The 15,506-nt window shown below is 43.7% G+C and overlaps 1 protein-coding gene across 1 annotated transcript in view; it reads right to left on the bottom strand.

The window, feature by feature from the left end:
• Nucleotides 1-11,711: 11,711 nt before the first annotated feature.
• Nucleotides 11,712-15,506, bottom strand: part of CFI (complement factor I) — a 50,313-nt gene continuing 46,518 nt past the window's right edge. The window contains exons 15-16 of the mRNA XM_070372918.1: nt 14,615-14,719; nt 11,712-12,117 (exon numbers count right to left, since the gene is read on the bottom strand). Coding sequence (XP_070229019.1) covers nt 11,900-12,117; nt 14,615-14,719 — 323 coding nt within the window. The 3' untranslated portion in view covers nt 11,712-11,899. The remainder of the gene's footprint in view (nt 12,118-14,614; nt 14,720-15,506) is intronic.

Genomic DNA, 15,506 nt, shown 5'->3' with positions numbered 1-15,506 from the left:
TAAGATCCAGGGTAATACTCCAAGTGTTGAAAATGGATGTGACCTTTCTATAAGAATTACACCAATAATTCTAGTTTGGCGTTTTGTGTTTGTTAAGCTTCGTGAGTTTATAATAAATGTGCAATGCAGAGCTCATAAGAATTTTGTGTCTTTATTTAGAGCTTACTCTGTGCCAGGCATTTCACAGACTTGCTCTCTTACACTCAACGCTTTTCAGGAATACAGCCTTTGGACAAATTAGAACCAGAAAAGAGCGTCCCTCCCCGGCTGACCTATGAGCCTACCCCCAGGCTAGGTTACTGGGGAGCAGCCAGGCTTAAGTCTGCCTTCAGATGTTCAGCAAGGAACCTCAGGGCTGTGATCAACTCGAACCACAGTGGAGGAAGAGGAGAAACGTGCTCGAGGGGTATTAACCTTTGTACATTAGGGGAGTTGAAGTGCCTACAGAGAAGTCATGTGATAGGATCCAGTCAAATCAAGGCCTCTTTCTCACCAGTTGCGGAATGAGAGCAAACAGTCCTAACCACTGGACCTCCAGCAATTTCCCAAGACCTCTTTCTGCCATCACAAGATGCCAAAGATTTTTTTTTTCTTAATTTTGGATAGCACATTTCAACAGCTGGGAAAAGGAAACGCAGAGTTCTTTTTTTGGTCTGCTTTCTGGAGCTTTGGGTTTCTCATCTCTAAAGTGGATGTTGTCCTACAGTACCTCTGAGGTCCCACCTAGCTCCCTTGACCAGGCTTGGTTCTTTCAGAGAAACTCAGTGGTATGGGACCAAGTCTTTTAAAGAAAAGACAAAATATAGCAATGTTACCTGGTTCCAGCCCTGTTATAGATGCCCCAAGTTTCTCCTTATACCTTTTCTGTATATGTATTCCTGGTAATCTCACCTAATTTCTTATACTCTAAATGCAGCCTCAGGTTTCCCAGGGGGCTCAGTGGTAAAAAAATTCACCTACCAACGCAGGAGACATGGGTTCAGTCCCTGAGTTAGGACGATCCCTTGGAGAAGGAAATGGCAAGGTATTCTTGCCTGGAAAATCCCGTGGATGGAGAAACCTGGTGGGCTATAGTCCATGAGATTGCAAAAGACACGACTTGGCAACTAAACCATAACAAATACAGCCCCAGCTCTGCAAATTCAGATTTTGTCCTCTTTGTCTCAGCTTTCCTTAGGGGTTTAATCCTCAAACTCCATTTCCTCTGGCTGATAGAGATCTCTTTTTTCCTCAAACAAATCTTCTTTTCTACTATGTTCTTCATGGAAATCACTCTATTTTCCCAGAAAATAAGATTTTAAGTTTTATTTTCACCTTGTCTTCATAGTCAATCATTAGATACTTGTTCTGCTGTAGTGATTCCAAGATTTACTTTTTCCTCTCAATTCCTGCTGTCATATACGACGGTATGGCATTGATCACCTGATCAGCTACATAATCAGGGCTGATCATGCAGGGCTTAGCACAATATAAAAATCCAGGTCTCCTTGTTCAAAAATTATTAAGAATTTCAGGGTGTTAATGGGAGATATAGTCTGGAACCCTTCTGAGTCCAGGGCCTTGTGCAAATGCACAGGATGCTTGCTCATGAAGCCAGGCCTGATTGATAATATCATATAACTCTTAGATGACCCACTTCCATCTTTTCTTCTAACTAGTTAGCTTCAGTTCAGTCGCTCAATCGTGTCCGACTCTTTGCGACCCCATAGTTAGCTTAGAATGTTTAAAAAGAGCGTCCTTTACAGGACACTTTCATCTAATCAGGAAAGCCTGTATTTATTGTGACAGATACTATTGGTTGGAAGCCCATGGCTTCCAGATCTTTCCTGCTAGCAAATGGCTAGTTTTATCTATATACACTTTGCCTGTGGATTGGGCAGGAGCTGAAGCCAGGAAGCCAGTTAAGACAGTAAACTAGGTAAGATATTATTATGGCTTGGCCCAAGGGAGAAGAAGTGGAAGTATGAAAAGTGGTCACATTCTAGATATAAGTTGATGGTAGAGCCAACAGGATTTATTGATGGATTGACTATAGTAAAAAGGGAAAGAGAAAACTCAAGGATGACAATAAAGTTTTGACTTAAACAATTGGAAGGATAGAGAGTTCTTACTAACTAAAATGGAGAGGATCCCAGAAATAAAAGATTTCAGGGAAAAATTAGAAAATTATTTTCAGACATACCATGTTTGAGAAGAGTATTCTGAATTCACAGTTCAGAATGGAGTAAGAGCTGGAACTAAATTTGGAAAATGTCAGCATAGAAATAGCTTTTAAAGCCATGGAACTAGATGAGATCCTCTAAAAAGTGAATGCATAAAGAGAAGCAGAACAGGGTCTAAGATGTTGGAGATCAAGTAACTAAGAATTAGTAGAAGAGACCAGGAAGAAACAGCCAAATGCAGCAGGAGAGTGCTACATTCCAGTGTATCTAAAAAAGACAGAAGCATCGGTTCAACTGGTGTGGAGGAAGATGAAGACAGAATACTGATCATGGGATTTAATAACATGGAAGTTACTGGTGAATTTTATGAGTACCTCTGTAGGGTACTAGGGTCAAAATACAGTTGTAGTCCAAGGAAGAAAAGATAGGAAGAGGGACTAGGGAAACCAATTATGGTGAAAACTATCAAAGCTAATTCTGAAAATATAGAATATTCTATTTTTGTGCTGATTCTTGTCTGAATGATTAAATGCCTTGGAATGGGAACTTCTGGGCAGCTGCAACTACGTCATTTTTCAGAGAGAACTTCCCAGTACAGTTATAAGTAAGATCAGTCAGATACCCTTCTAAAAACCCCTTATGGTCTCTTCACTGGACATGGACATCATGGTACATGATGGTATTAATGAAGTAAGAATGCAAAATGTATTGGGTTTAATGTAACATATTAACTCAGAATGCTTGGAAACTAGAATATTATGCAATCCTTTGACTTGTGTGAAATTAAAAAAAAAAATGAATGAAATGCTAATAATCATGGGAAGTTTCTGTTTTTAGTCTTTCCCAGTGTCTCATTAAATGGCTTCAGCAGTGTTATCATGATAAAGATAAATGCCATGTAGTGAAACAATTCCAGCCATAATGATCAATTTTGACCCAATGCAAAGGCTGGAAGGTTAGTTTCTAAAAGAGGCTCAAATTAAGGGGGAATAAGTGCTAGGTGGGGCTTCCCTGATGGCTCGATGGTAAAGAATCTGCCCGCAATACAAAAGACCTGGGTTTGATCCCTGGGTCAGTAAGATCCCCTTGAGAAGAGAATGGCAACCCACTTCAGTACTCTTGCCTGGAGAATCCCATGGACAGAGGAACCTGGAGGGCTACAGTTAATGGGGTTGCAAAGAAATAGACACGACTGAGCGACTAGGCAATGGCACCCCACTCCAGGACTCTAGCCTGGAAAATCCCATGGACGGAGCAGCCTGGTGGGCTGCAGTCCATGGGGTCGCTAAGAGTCGGACATGACTGAGGGACTTCACTTTCACTTTTCACTTTCATGCATTGGAGAAGGAAATGGCAACCCACTCCAGTTGTTCTTGCCTGGAGAATCCCAGGGACGGGGGAGCCTGGTGGGCTGCCATTTATGGGGTCACACAGAGTTGGACGAGACTGAAGCGACTTAGCAGCAGCAGCAGAGCGACTAACACTTTCTCTTTCAAGTGCTAGGTTCTAGCCTCTGCCTTAAAAAAAATTAATGGTTTGATAGCTTTCAAGCTGGAAATGAAGTGAAGGACAAGAAATGGCTGCATCAGTGAACAAGGTCTGCTTCCATAATCTTAATATGTTGAAGGTAATGACTCTTTGCTTGGGAAGGTCTACCATCAGACCTTTGGGCTTCTGTACCAAAATACCATAGACTAGGTGACTTACAAACAACAAAAGTTTATTTCTCATAGTTGTGGAGGCTGGAAGTTCAAGATCAGGGTGCCAGAATGGTGGGGTTCTGGAGAAAGCCCTTTTCAGGGTTGTGGACTGCTGGCTTTCCACCATGTCCTCACATGGTGGAAGAGGTGTGGGACCTCTGGGGTCTCTTTTATAAGGATACTAATCTCATTCGAGAGGGTTCCAACCTTATGACCTAGACACCTCTGAAAGATCCCACTTCCTGATACCATTATTTAACTTATATGCAGAGTACATCATGAGAAACGCTGGGCTGGAAGAAGCACAAGCTGGAATCAAGATTGCCGGGAGAAATATCAATAACCTCAGATATGCAGATGACACCACCCTTATGGTAAAAAGTGAAGAAGAACTGAAGAGCCTCTTGATAAAAGTGAAAGTGGAGAGTGAAAAAGTTGGCTTAAAGCTCAACATTCAGAAAACGAAGATCATGGCATCTGGTCCCATCACTTCATGGAAAATAGATGGGCAAACAGTAGAAACAGTGGCTGACTTTATTTTTCTGAGCTCCAAAATCACTGCAGATGGTGATTGCAGCCATGAAATTAAAAGATGCTTACTCCTTGGAAGGAAAGTTATGATCAACCTAGATAGCATATTCAAAAGAAGAGACATTACTTTGCCAACAAAGGTTCATCTAGTCAAGGCTATGGTTTTTCCAGTGGTCATGTATGGATGTGAGAGTTGAACTAAAAAGAAAGCTGAGCACCAAAGAATTGATGCTTTTGAACTGTAGTGTTGGAGAAGACTCGTGAGAGTCCCTTGGATTGCAAGGAGATCCAACCAGTCCATCCTAAAGGAGATCAGTCCTGAGTGTTCATTGGAAGGACTGATGCTGAGGCTGAAACTCCAATACTTTGGCCACCTGATGTGAGGAACTGACTCATTTGAAAAGACCCTGATGCTGGGAAAAATTGAGGGCAGGAGAAGGGGACAACAGAGGATGAGATGGTTGGATGGCATCACCACCATCCAATGGACTCAATGGACATGAATTTGGGTAGACTCTGGCAGTTGGTGATGGACAGGGAAGCCTGGTGTGCTGTGGTTCATGCAGTCGCAAAGAGTCAGAAAGGACTGAGTGACTGTACTGAACTGATACCATCACACCGGGTATTAGAATTTCAACATATAAGTATGGAGGGTCAATGTAAAACAATAAAACAGCCAGTTATTTTCCCAATAAAACAGGTTTATTCTGGAGCAGCAAAGAATTACAATTCAAGACATGCCATTGTCCTGAACCACATCCAAGTCCACATTGCAAACAAAGGAAAGGAAAGTCTTTTATAGAGGATATCGGGAAGCTGGGAGGGGCCTGTTATAAATGAAAAGGCCATTGGAGAAAACTCTGAGCTTGATGTATACTGGCTTTTCACTGGCCAATTTGTGACACTCTCTCATTGGCTGAGCTGTTACCAGACAAGAAGAAAATCTTTTTTCCTTTTGCTGGTGGTAGTAGTGTCACTTCCTCCTGAAAATGCAAAGTAGTTTCTTCCTGTTGGGATCTGTACCACTGATTGATATATAGAGGGCATATGCATGAGAGCTTCCCTTTCTGATCACCCAACTGCATTTTAGTGAGGTTTCCCTTTATTAATTTTCACAGTGGAGCACAAATTTTCAGACCATAGTAATCAGGGAGAGAGATTTTCAAGTGACCTTTGTGGCTAGAATGTAAGATTACTTGGCACACAAAGAGGAAGCACTGGAGAAGATGGAAAGAAATCCACTTAAGTGAAATTGCAGGTTTTAGACCATCAGGATAAATTCAGGTGTGTGATTTCTCTCAGTAGGGTTTCTGACTACTTTCAAACCTCTGATTGATTTTGAATTTTTTATTTCCTACTTTATATTTTCCTACTATTTATCTTTGCCAGACTCCCATAGACAGCACAGCTTCCAGATATTCCTGACTAAACCTACTTCTATTCCTCTCTTCCCTTTATTTCTGCAATCATTGTCAACACCGATCACCTCATTATCCAAGAGAAAACCTGGGAATTACCCTAGACTCCTATCCCTCTCCCTAGTGCCATATGTCTTCTGTCCCCATATATCATCTGTTTTGCTCCTTAACATATCTAGAATTAGTTCCATTCTCTTTATAGGGGCCCTGCTTTGGTTTCTCCATTCATCATTTTTCATTTGGATTATTCCAGTGATCTCTTAACTCTCTTCCCTATCTCATCTCACTCCCTCCAATATATCTTCCGCAATGCCTCCAGCATGAACTTTCCAAAGTCTTTCATTGGTGCCAACTCTTTGACACAGGCCCTCCCTGATGTGACCTTTTCTTTGTCTCCAGCTCCTCAGCTGCACCCTGGGCTCCAGTCATGCTGAACTGCTCTCCATCCCTTTGGTGTTGAGTTTGGTTCCTCAAGTCACAGGGCTTTTGTGTTCATATCTGCCTGGAAAGTTTTTCCATAATTCAGATTAAACTCATCTCTGGGGAAGTCTTCTTGGACTCTTAAAGCTGATTTATGATTCTCCGATGAGGTTTCTTACCATTGTACCAGTCAAGTGCAGCTTTGTAATTTATTTTCCCATCTGCGTTATAAGCTGGTGAGTTCTGCTGCTGCTAAGTCGTGTCCGACTCTGTGCGACCCCATAGACGGCAGCCCACCAGGCTCCTCAGGGTTAAATGTGGTGACAGCAGAGTTCCACATCTTGTGACCTCTGTTTGTTGACCACCTTCAGGGAAGATCATGCTAACTCCCAGAAGCAGTGATGGCAAAGGGTCAATCAGTAGCGTCCAATGCCCAGCCTCTGCAGTAGGAGCTAGGCGTAGAGCCTGGGACTCAAGCTAGCGGCAGTGGGAATCTCTGATGAGCAGTCCTACAATGGTCTTTGTTGCCTCCAACTTTCTGGCTTTTTTGGAGATTCTGTGAACTGCACAATATATTTGAATAAATCTTTTTTTTTTTTTTTCATTTAAGCAATTGATTATGTTCTTTGCAGCCAAAGATGGAGAAGCTCTATACAGTCAACAAAAACAAGACCGGGAGCTGACTGTGGCTCAGATCATGAACTCCTTATTACCAAATTCAGACTTAAATTGAAGAAAGTAGGGAAAACCACTAGACCATTCAGGTATCACCTAAATCAAATCCCTTATGATTATACAGTGGAAGTGAGAAACAGATTTAAGGGCCTAGATCTGATAGATAGAGTGCCTGATGAACTATGGAATGAGGTTCGTGACATTGAACAGGAGACAGGGATCAAGACCATCCCCATGGAAAACAAATGCAAAAAAGCAAAATGGTTGTCTGGGGAGGCCTTACAAATAGCTGTGAAAAGAAGAGAAGCGAAAAGCAAAGGAGCAAAGGAAAGATATAAGCATCTGAATGCAGAGTTCCAAAGAATAGCAAGAAGAGATAAGAAAGCCTTCTTCAGCGATCAATGCAAAGAAATAGAGGAAAACAACAGAATGAGAAAGACTAGAGATCTCTTCAAGAAAATTAGAGATACCAAGGGAACATTTCATGCAAAGATGGGCTCGATAAAGGACAGAAATGGTATGGACCTAACAGAAGCAGAAGATATTAAGAAGAGGTAGCAAGAATACACAGAAGAACTGTACAAAAGAGATCTTCACGACCCAGATAATCACGATGGTGTGATCACTGACCTAGAGCCAGATATCCTGGAATGTGAAGTCAAGTGGGCCTTAGAAAGCATCACTACGAACAAAGCTAGTGGAGGTGATGGAATTCCAGTTGAGCTGTTCCAAATCCTGAAAGATGATGCTGTGAAAGTGCTGCACTTGATATGCCAGCAAATTTGGAAAACTCAGCAGTGGCCACGGACTGGAAAAGGTCAGTTTTCATTCCAATCCCAAAGAAAGGCAATGCCAAAGAATGCTCAAACTACCGCACAATTGCACTCATCTCACATGCTAGTAAAGTAATGCTCAAAATTCTCCAAGCCAGGCTTCAGCAATACACGAACCGTGAACTTCCTGATGTTCAGGCTGGTTTTAGAAAAGGCAGAGGAACCAGAGATCAAATTGCCAACATCCGCTGGATCATGGAAAAAGCAAGAGAATTCCAGAAAAACATCTATTTTTGCTTTATTGACAATGCCAAAGCCTTTGACTGTGTGGATCACAATAAACTGTGGAAAATTCTGAAAGAGATGGGAATACCAGACCACCTGACCTGCCTCTTGAGAAATCTGTATGCAGGTCAGGAAGCAACAGTTAGAAGTGGACATGGAACAACAGACTGGTTCCAAATAGGAAAAGGAGTACGTCAAGGCTGTATATTGTCACCCTGCTTATTTAACTTCTATGCACAGTACATCATGAGAAACGCTGGACTGGAAGAAGCACAAGCTGGAATCAAGATTGCCGGGAGAAATTTCAATAACCTCAGATATGCAGATGACACCACCCTTATGGCAGAAAGTGAAGAGGAACTAAAAAGCCTCTTGATGTAAGTGAAAGAGGAGAGTGAAAAAGTTGGCTTAAAGCTCAACATTCAGAAAACGAAGATCATGGCATCTGGTCCCATCACTTCATGGGAAATAGATGGGGAAACAGTGGAAACAGTGTCAGACTTTATTTTTCTGGGCTCCAAAATCACTGCAGATGGTGACTGCAGCCATGAAATTAAAAGACGCTTACTCCTTGGAAGGAAAGTTATGACCAACCTAGATAGCATATTCAAAAGCAGAGACATTACTTTGCCAACAAAGGTCCGTCTAGTCAAGGCTATGGTTTTTCCTGTGGTCATGTATGGATGTGAGAGTTGGACTGTGAAGAAGGCTGAGTGCCAAAGAATTGATGCTTTTGAACTGTGGTGTTGTAGAAGATTCTTGAGAGTCCCTTGGACTGCAAGGAGATCCAACCAGTCCATTCTGAAGGAGATCAGCCCTGGGATTTCTTTGGAAGGAATGATGCTAAAGCTGAGACTGCAATACTTTGGCCACCTCATGCGAAGAGTTGACTCATTGGAAAAGACTCTGATGCTGGGAGGGATTGGGGGCAGGAGGAGCAGGGAATGACGGAGGATGAGATGGCTGGATGGCATCACTGACTCGATGGACGTGAGTCTGAGTGAACTCCGGGAGTTGGTGATGGACAGGGAGGCCTGGCGTGCTGCGGTTCATGGGGTAGCGAAGAGTCGGACACGACTGAGCGACTTAACTGAACTAAACTGATTGGCTTCTGTGGTGTGCAACCAGGAGCCCTCACACAAACCTTCAAACTGGCTGCTGCTGCTGCTAAGTCGCTTCAGTCATGTCCGACTCTGTGCGACCCCATAGAAGGCAGCCCACCAGGCTTCCCCGTTCCCGGGATTCTCCAGGCAAGAACCTTCAAACTGGGAGAGCCGTCAAATCAGGTTATCCCACTACTGCTGTTCCCAGTCTCTACCACATGGGGTCACTATGGAGAAGGTGGCTCCTCTCCTTGCCCCACTCTGGTCCACTCTTGTGTGCGGTCTCCGGTCACTGTGAGGACTGGTCCATCGAGTTGCCACGGTGCTGCTCCTTCCTGGGTCAGCTGAGGGTACCCGTATGTGGAGTTTCCCAGCTTGTAGCCCTTAGTACTCTTCTCTTTTTGCTCATAAACAGATACCTGCTAAAGGGGTATGTGCTCCAAGTTGGCTGAGCTGTTGTCAGGAAGGGAGAAAATCTTTCTTCCCTCTGCTGGTGGTAGTAAAGTACTGGTGTCACTTCCTGCTGGAAATGCAAAGTACCCTCTTCCTGTTGGGATCTGTACTATTGATTGATATATGGAATGGTATGTGCGTGAGGGCTTCACCTTCTGATCCACAAAATGGTGGTTTTAAAACACGCCACAAATTCTTTGACACCCCTCCTGTCAAGAGATGGGTTATGTTTCTTCACCTTGACCTGGTCGGGTCTTTGTGATGGAAGCTAATCTAAGCTAAGCTTTCTAGGCTAGGTTTAGAAAGCCAGTGCAGGTTCTGCAGGTTCTCTTGAGACACTTGTCAACTGCTATGTAAGAAGTCTGGTGACCCCAAGTCACCTGGTTGAGAGCTCATATGGAAAGACCACATAGAGAGAGATGCCTGAGAACCCCAACTGCTGAGTCTCCCCGCCCAGCCACCCAATACCAGCCATGAGTGAAGAAGGCTTCGAGATTATCCTTGTCCCAGCCCCGTGTGATGGCAGCTGTATGAGAGGATGGAGGAGCTTCCTAGCCAGTCCGGTCAACCCCAGGATGCAGGAGCAAAATCATAAACAATTGTTAGGTAATCACTGCTTTGGGGGCCTTTCTTTCACAGCTGTAAGTAACCAGATGCTCTCTTGCATTCAATGACAAAAGGAATTAAAAATGAGCAGCATGGGAGGGAAGGAGGAATTACTGCTTCATGGGGCAGTTTCAGTTTGGGAAGGCAAAAGATTTCTGGAGATGGCTGCATAAAAAATGTGAATATGCTTAATGCCACTGAACTGCACAGTTCAAAATGGTTAAAATGGTAAAAACAAACAAACAAAAAACTTTATTTTACTAAAAGTTTTAAAAGGAAAAAAAATCTGGGCAATAACTGATTTTGGAATAAATGTAGAAATGGACATTCATATTATTATTATTAATACAACTGGAAGCTATCCAGAACTGGTTCTGGCTCTCAGGTTTTAAAGGTAATATTTATGTGAAAAAAATACACCTCTGTCTTCAGGATGTTGATAGCTGCCCTTAAAAAGAAAATAATAGTAAAAGCAGCGAGCACTGTTCATGGACAAAGTGCTAGGGATGCTGATAAGAAGACAAAGTCTCCTGTGTCTTGCAGTGTAGTGGGGGCTGTGGGGTGGTGGGTGGTGGGTGTTTGGGGAGGGGGTAGATAACTGAAAACAGAATGTGTTGGGTGATGACAAGCGCTGTGGTGAGATTAAAGGAGGCTCACGTGATAGAGAGCAACTGCATGCCCAGTGTACGCTGAGGCCACAGGGGATTTACTAAGGTGGGAAGGATGGGTTGAAGAATAGGGGTAGAGTTTGGGGTTGGCCTTTCTTTGAAAATGCTATCAGGCACCCAGGAGACATGTTAAGTGCTCGGTGAGATGCACAGTCCGGACTTTAGGAAAGGCCAGGGCTGGAAATACGGATTTGTGTGGTGCTGGACTGTGGTGGGATTTAAGGAGGACTTGTGAAATAGGGAACAGAAAGTTTGAATACTTAAAGAAACAGAAAAGTGGGACAAGAGCTGTGCGGTCCATTATAGTCCTGTGACAAGTATTATGGCAACGGTTTTTCTGTAACATGTAGCTTCATTTTCTCAAAATTCCAGTTTCCTTTTTAAAAGTGGGAAATGAGGCACAAAAAAGATAGTAAATTGCCCAGGGCCAAGCCATGAGCAGGTGTTAGAGTTGGGGTTTGAACCGGGCTTATGGGAATCCAATGTCCTTCCACTTGCTAAACCTTGGTACAGTCAATACAACACTCCCAGGCTTCCCTGGTGTCCAGGGGTTAAGAATCCACCTTGCAATGCAAGGGACACGGGTTCAATCCCTAGTCCAGGCAGATCCCACACGCTTTGGAGCAACTAAGCCTGTGGGCCACAACTACTGAGCCCACAGTGCTGCACCTGCTGAAGCCCTTGCGCCTAGAGCATGTGCTCCGCAACAAGATGAGAAGCTACCGTGATGAGGATCCAGGGCACCGCCATGAAGAGTAGCCCCCACTCGTGGCGACCAGAGAAAGTCCACATGCAGCAAGCAACAAAGACCCACAGTCAAAAAAGAAATACACAAGTCTTAAAAAAAAACATACAGCACTCCTGAATGAACAGATTATCCAGGTCTCTTATAAATAAAATAAAATATATATGCTTGACTGAAATATTTATTTGAGAATTATACAGCAAAATTGCAAAATGGCATAAACTTTGTAGAGACCTTTAAAAAATGTCCCATCAAACCGCCTGTATTTTTTTCCTTGAAGAAGTACTAATTATTCAGTATCATTTCAATTAAAATGGAGCTCCTGAGAGAAAAAGAGTAGAGAGAAGAGAGGTCATAGTTTTATATGTTGTGCTGAGAAATAAGAGACCTTCCTACATGTTGACTAATCCAGTCAAAATAATTGGCCACTTTGGTGTAAACGCCTGGGAACTCTGATTTTCCGCAGTTTTCACCCCAACTCACAACACCCCAAACGTAAGTCACGTTGTTGACATCCTGACAGACTAAGGGGCCTCCAGAGTCCCCTTTACACGCATCAATAGAGCCATCATCTGTACCTGAGGAAGACAAGGGACAAAGAAAATCACACATTTACTTCCATTGTCAAGGCTGTTCTTCCACCAATGCCTGTACTGACACGGACTTTCTTTTTATTTTTTTCAAGTTTTTTGTTTGTAGTTTTTGAACGTGCTGTGTGGCATGTGGGATCTTAGTTCCCTGACCAGGGATTGAACTCCCACCCCCTGCATTGGAAGCGTGCAGTCTTAACAACTGGACCTCCAGCAAAGTCCCAAACACTGACTTTCTTACATTTTCCTAACAGGCAATAACAATGGGCTCCCTTACAGAGCAGGCCCAAAGAGTTGTGGAAATGCAGGTTGGAAAATACTGAGTCTTTTATTAATACTCATTCTCCAAGTTTAGCAAGTACTCTCCTGCTTCCTCTACTTTGTGGAAGCATATTTCATAATGAGATGGCAATCTCAAAGTAGCATCAGTGGCTGAGTGGAAAAATAATAGGGGTACCTAGTACTCACTGATGGAGAAGGCAATGGCACCCCACTCCAGTACTCTTGCCTGGAAAATCCCATGGATGGAGGAGCCTGGCAGGCTGCAGACCATGGGGTGGCGAAGAGTCAGACACGACTGAGTGACTTCACTTTCACTTTTCCCTTTCATGCATTGGAGAAGGAAATGGCAACCCACTCCAGTGTTCTTGCCTGGAGAATCCCAGGGACGGGGGAGCCTGGTGGGCTGCCGTCTATGGGGTCGCACAGAGTCGGACATGACTGAAGCGACTTAGCAGCAGTAGCAGCAGTACTCACTGAGTGCTTAAGATGTATTAATTGTTCACTGTTTTAATCCCCATCACAACCCTATGAGGGAAGGATCATTAGTATACCTATTTTAATATGAGATAAGGGCCCAGAGACATTAATGAACCTGTCTAGGGTCACACAGCTAATAAGTGGCAGAGCCTGAACTTGAACCCAGGTAGCCAGACTTCTGAGCTTATCCTCTTAACTGTGCAATCATGCCTGGGTAGATTGTGTGCTGTTCTCTCCTTTTGTGCTCTGAAATCCTTAGCTCCCTTTTAAGATGGTGGGGTGGGGGGAGCACAGGGAATGGTCTGTTTACTTTCTTCTCACTCTTGTGACTTTCCAAGATTTTAAACGCTGTATCCAAGAAGTTGGGGCTTCCCTGATGGCTCAGCAATAAAGCATCTGCTTGCAGTGCAGGAGATGCAGGAGACTCAGGTCTGATCCCTGGGTTGGGAAGATCCCCTGGAGGAGGGCACGGCAACCCACTCCAGTATTCTTGTCTGGAGAATTCCATGGACAGAGGAGCCTGGCAGGCTATGGTCCAAAATGTCACAAAGAGTTGGATGCAACTGAGCACACAGACGCATCCAGGAAGTTACAGGATGTCCATAAGTCTGCCTTTTTCTATAACCTACTGTTTGTAAGTGACTTCAATAAAGTGTGCTAAATGCCCTGCCCTGGCTGGCACCCTGCCTTCGGGTCACCACCAGAAGCAGGAACTGATGTAGTTGTGTTAGGTGGTGGCACTAGCGTCCCTGGGATATTGAAGGAGGGAGGGGCAGGGGTCCTGAGAAGCCAAAGGGATTTCTAAGGGGGGAGAGCTGACTTCCAACTGGACGCATTTGAAATGAGATCCTCTGGACTTTTACTTAAAAGTTTAGGCTTTGAGCCTGAATATACCATTGCTTGTCTATAAGACTTTGTCGTGTTGATTTTAGTCGCTAAGTTGTGTCTGACTCTTTGTGACCCCCCACGGACTGTAGCCAGGCAGGCTCCTCTGTGCATGGGATTTCCCAAGCAAGAATACTGGGACAGGTTGTCATTTCCTTCTCTAGGGGATCTTCCTGACCCAGGGATCAAATGCGCATCTCCTGCGTCTCCTGCATTGCAGGTGGATTCTTTACCACTAAGCCACCAGGGAAGCCCCTATAAGACTTGGGGCAACTTGCATAACTGCTCTGCATCTCACTTTTCTCATCTCTTAAGATCACCAATGTTGCAGGTGAGGAAACTTGCTCAAGGTCACAAAGTAATAATTGGTAAGAACTGGAATGTAAACCCAGGCAGTCTGGTTCCAGAGTCTGTGCTCTTAATCACCTTGTTGGACTGCTGTATAATGGCTTAGAGAAGATTTTTCCTCTGGGTATTAGATTGCAGGAACTTGAGCTAAGGGAAAGGGACTGAAAGAGTCTGATAAGGTAACAGCCTTTTTACCTTAAGGTACCTTAAGGTAACTTTTAAATACAAAAACTTAAAAGAGGTGGTTTAGTTGCTAAGTGGTGTCTGACTCTTGGCGACCCCATGGACTGTAGCCTGCCAGGCTCCTCTGTCCAAAGAATTTTTCAGGCAAGAATGCTGGAGTGGGTTGCCATTTCCTTCTCCAGGGGATCTTTATATCCAGAGGCCAAAGGAAAAGCTTGGAGGCCCAGAACAAGGTGGTGACTCAGTGGGGAGGACAAAGGTGTTTGGCAGGGACCATGGAGACATCTCCCAGAAGCCACCTCGTGCTTACCTGCACACTGCATCTCTTTTTCAAAGTAGCGACCTGGGTAGAACTCTGAGCAGTTGTTTATTAGATGAACTTCACCCCACCTAAGTGAATATACTTTTTGGTTATCTAAACAAAGTGAAACAAAGAGGCATTTAGAAGTTACAAATGAGGAATCTAAGTATTTACTTTCATAATTTAGTAAACCATTAGGAACATAAAGAATATATATATTCTTTAATACAAATGTAAACTTTTGAGGAGAACTCACTAGCAAATTTAGTCATACATTGCTCGTATCCCATTTCTATAATTGTCTTTCTAAAAATAGTCAAGAAGCCTTATGGAATATCTCGCCTGGGTACTGTGAGATGGGCTTTCCTGGTGGCTCAGTCAGTAAAGAATCTGCCTGCAATGCAGGAGACCAGGGTTCACTCCCTGAGTTGGGAAGATCCCTTGGAGAAGGAAATGGCAACCCACTCCAGTATTCTTGCCTGGAGAATCCCATGGACAGAGGAGTTTGGAGGGCTATATGGTCCGTGGGGTCACAAAGAGTTGGACATGACTGAGTGACTAGGACAGTACACTGTGAAATGAATGGGATAGCCTCCTTCTGGTCACTGAGTCTAGTGGTGAGGTGGGGTGCGGCTGGGGGGTGGCTAGAAATCTGTGATCAGGGTCTTCTCACATAAATAGTTCCAGTCTTCTTATAGTCCCTTATTTGCTTGAAAGTCCTTGTTAGAGTGAAAACAACTTTTAAATACAAAAACTTAAAATGACAATACACATGAAGGAATTGGTATCTATGAGTTTTTGTGTCTGTGAGGAACTGCATCTCCTAAATGATTTGAAAGTGACTGAAAGAAGATTTAGTATTTCCCTTTAAGTCACAGATTTGGGACTTGAACTTGGTCCA

The sequence above is a fragment of the Bos mutus genome, chromosome 6 (assembly GCF_027580195.1).
Source record: "Bos mutus isolate GX-2022 chromosome 6, NWIPB_WYAK_1.1, whole genome shotgun sequence".
In the NCBI taxonomy this organism is placed as follows: Eukaryota; Metazoa; Chordata; class Mammalia; order Artiodactyla; family Bovidae; genus Bos; species Bos mutus.
Note: the sequence above shows the minus strand (reverse complement) of the source record. Positions and strands in the feature narration are given on the sequence as shown.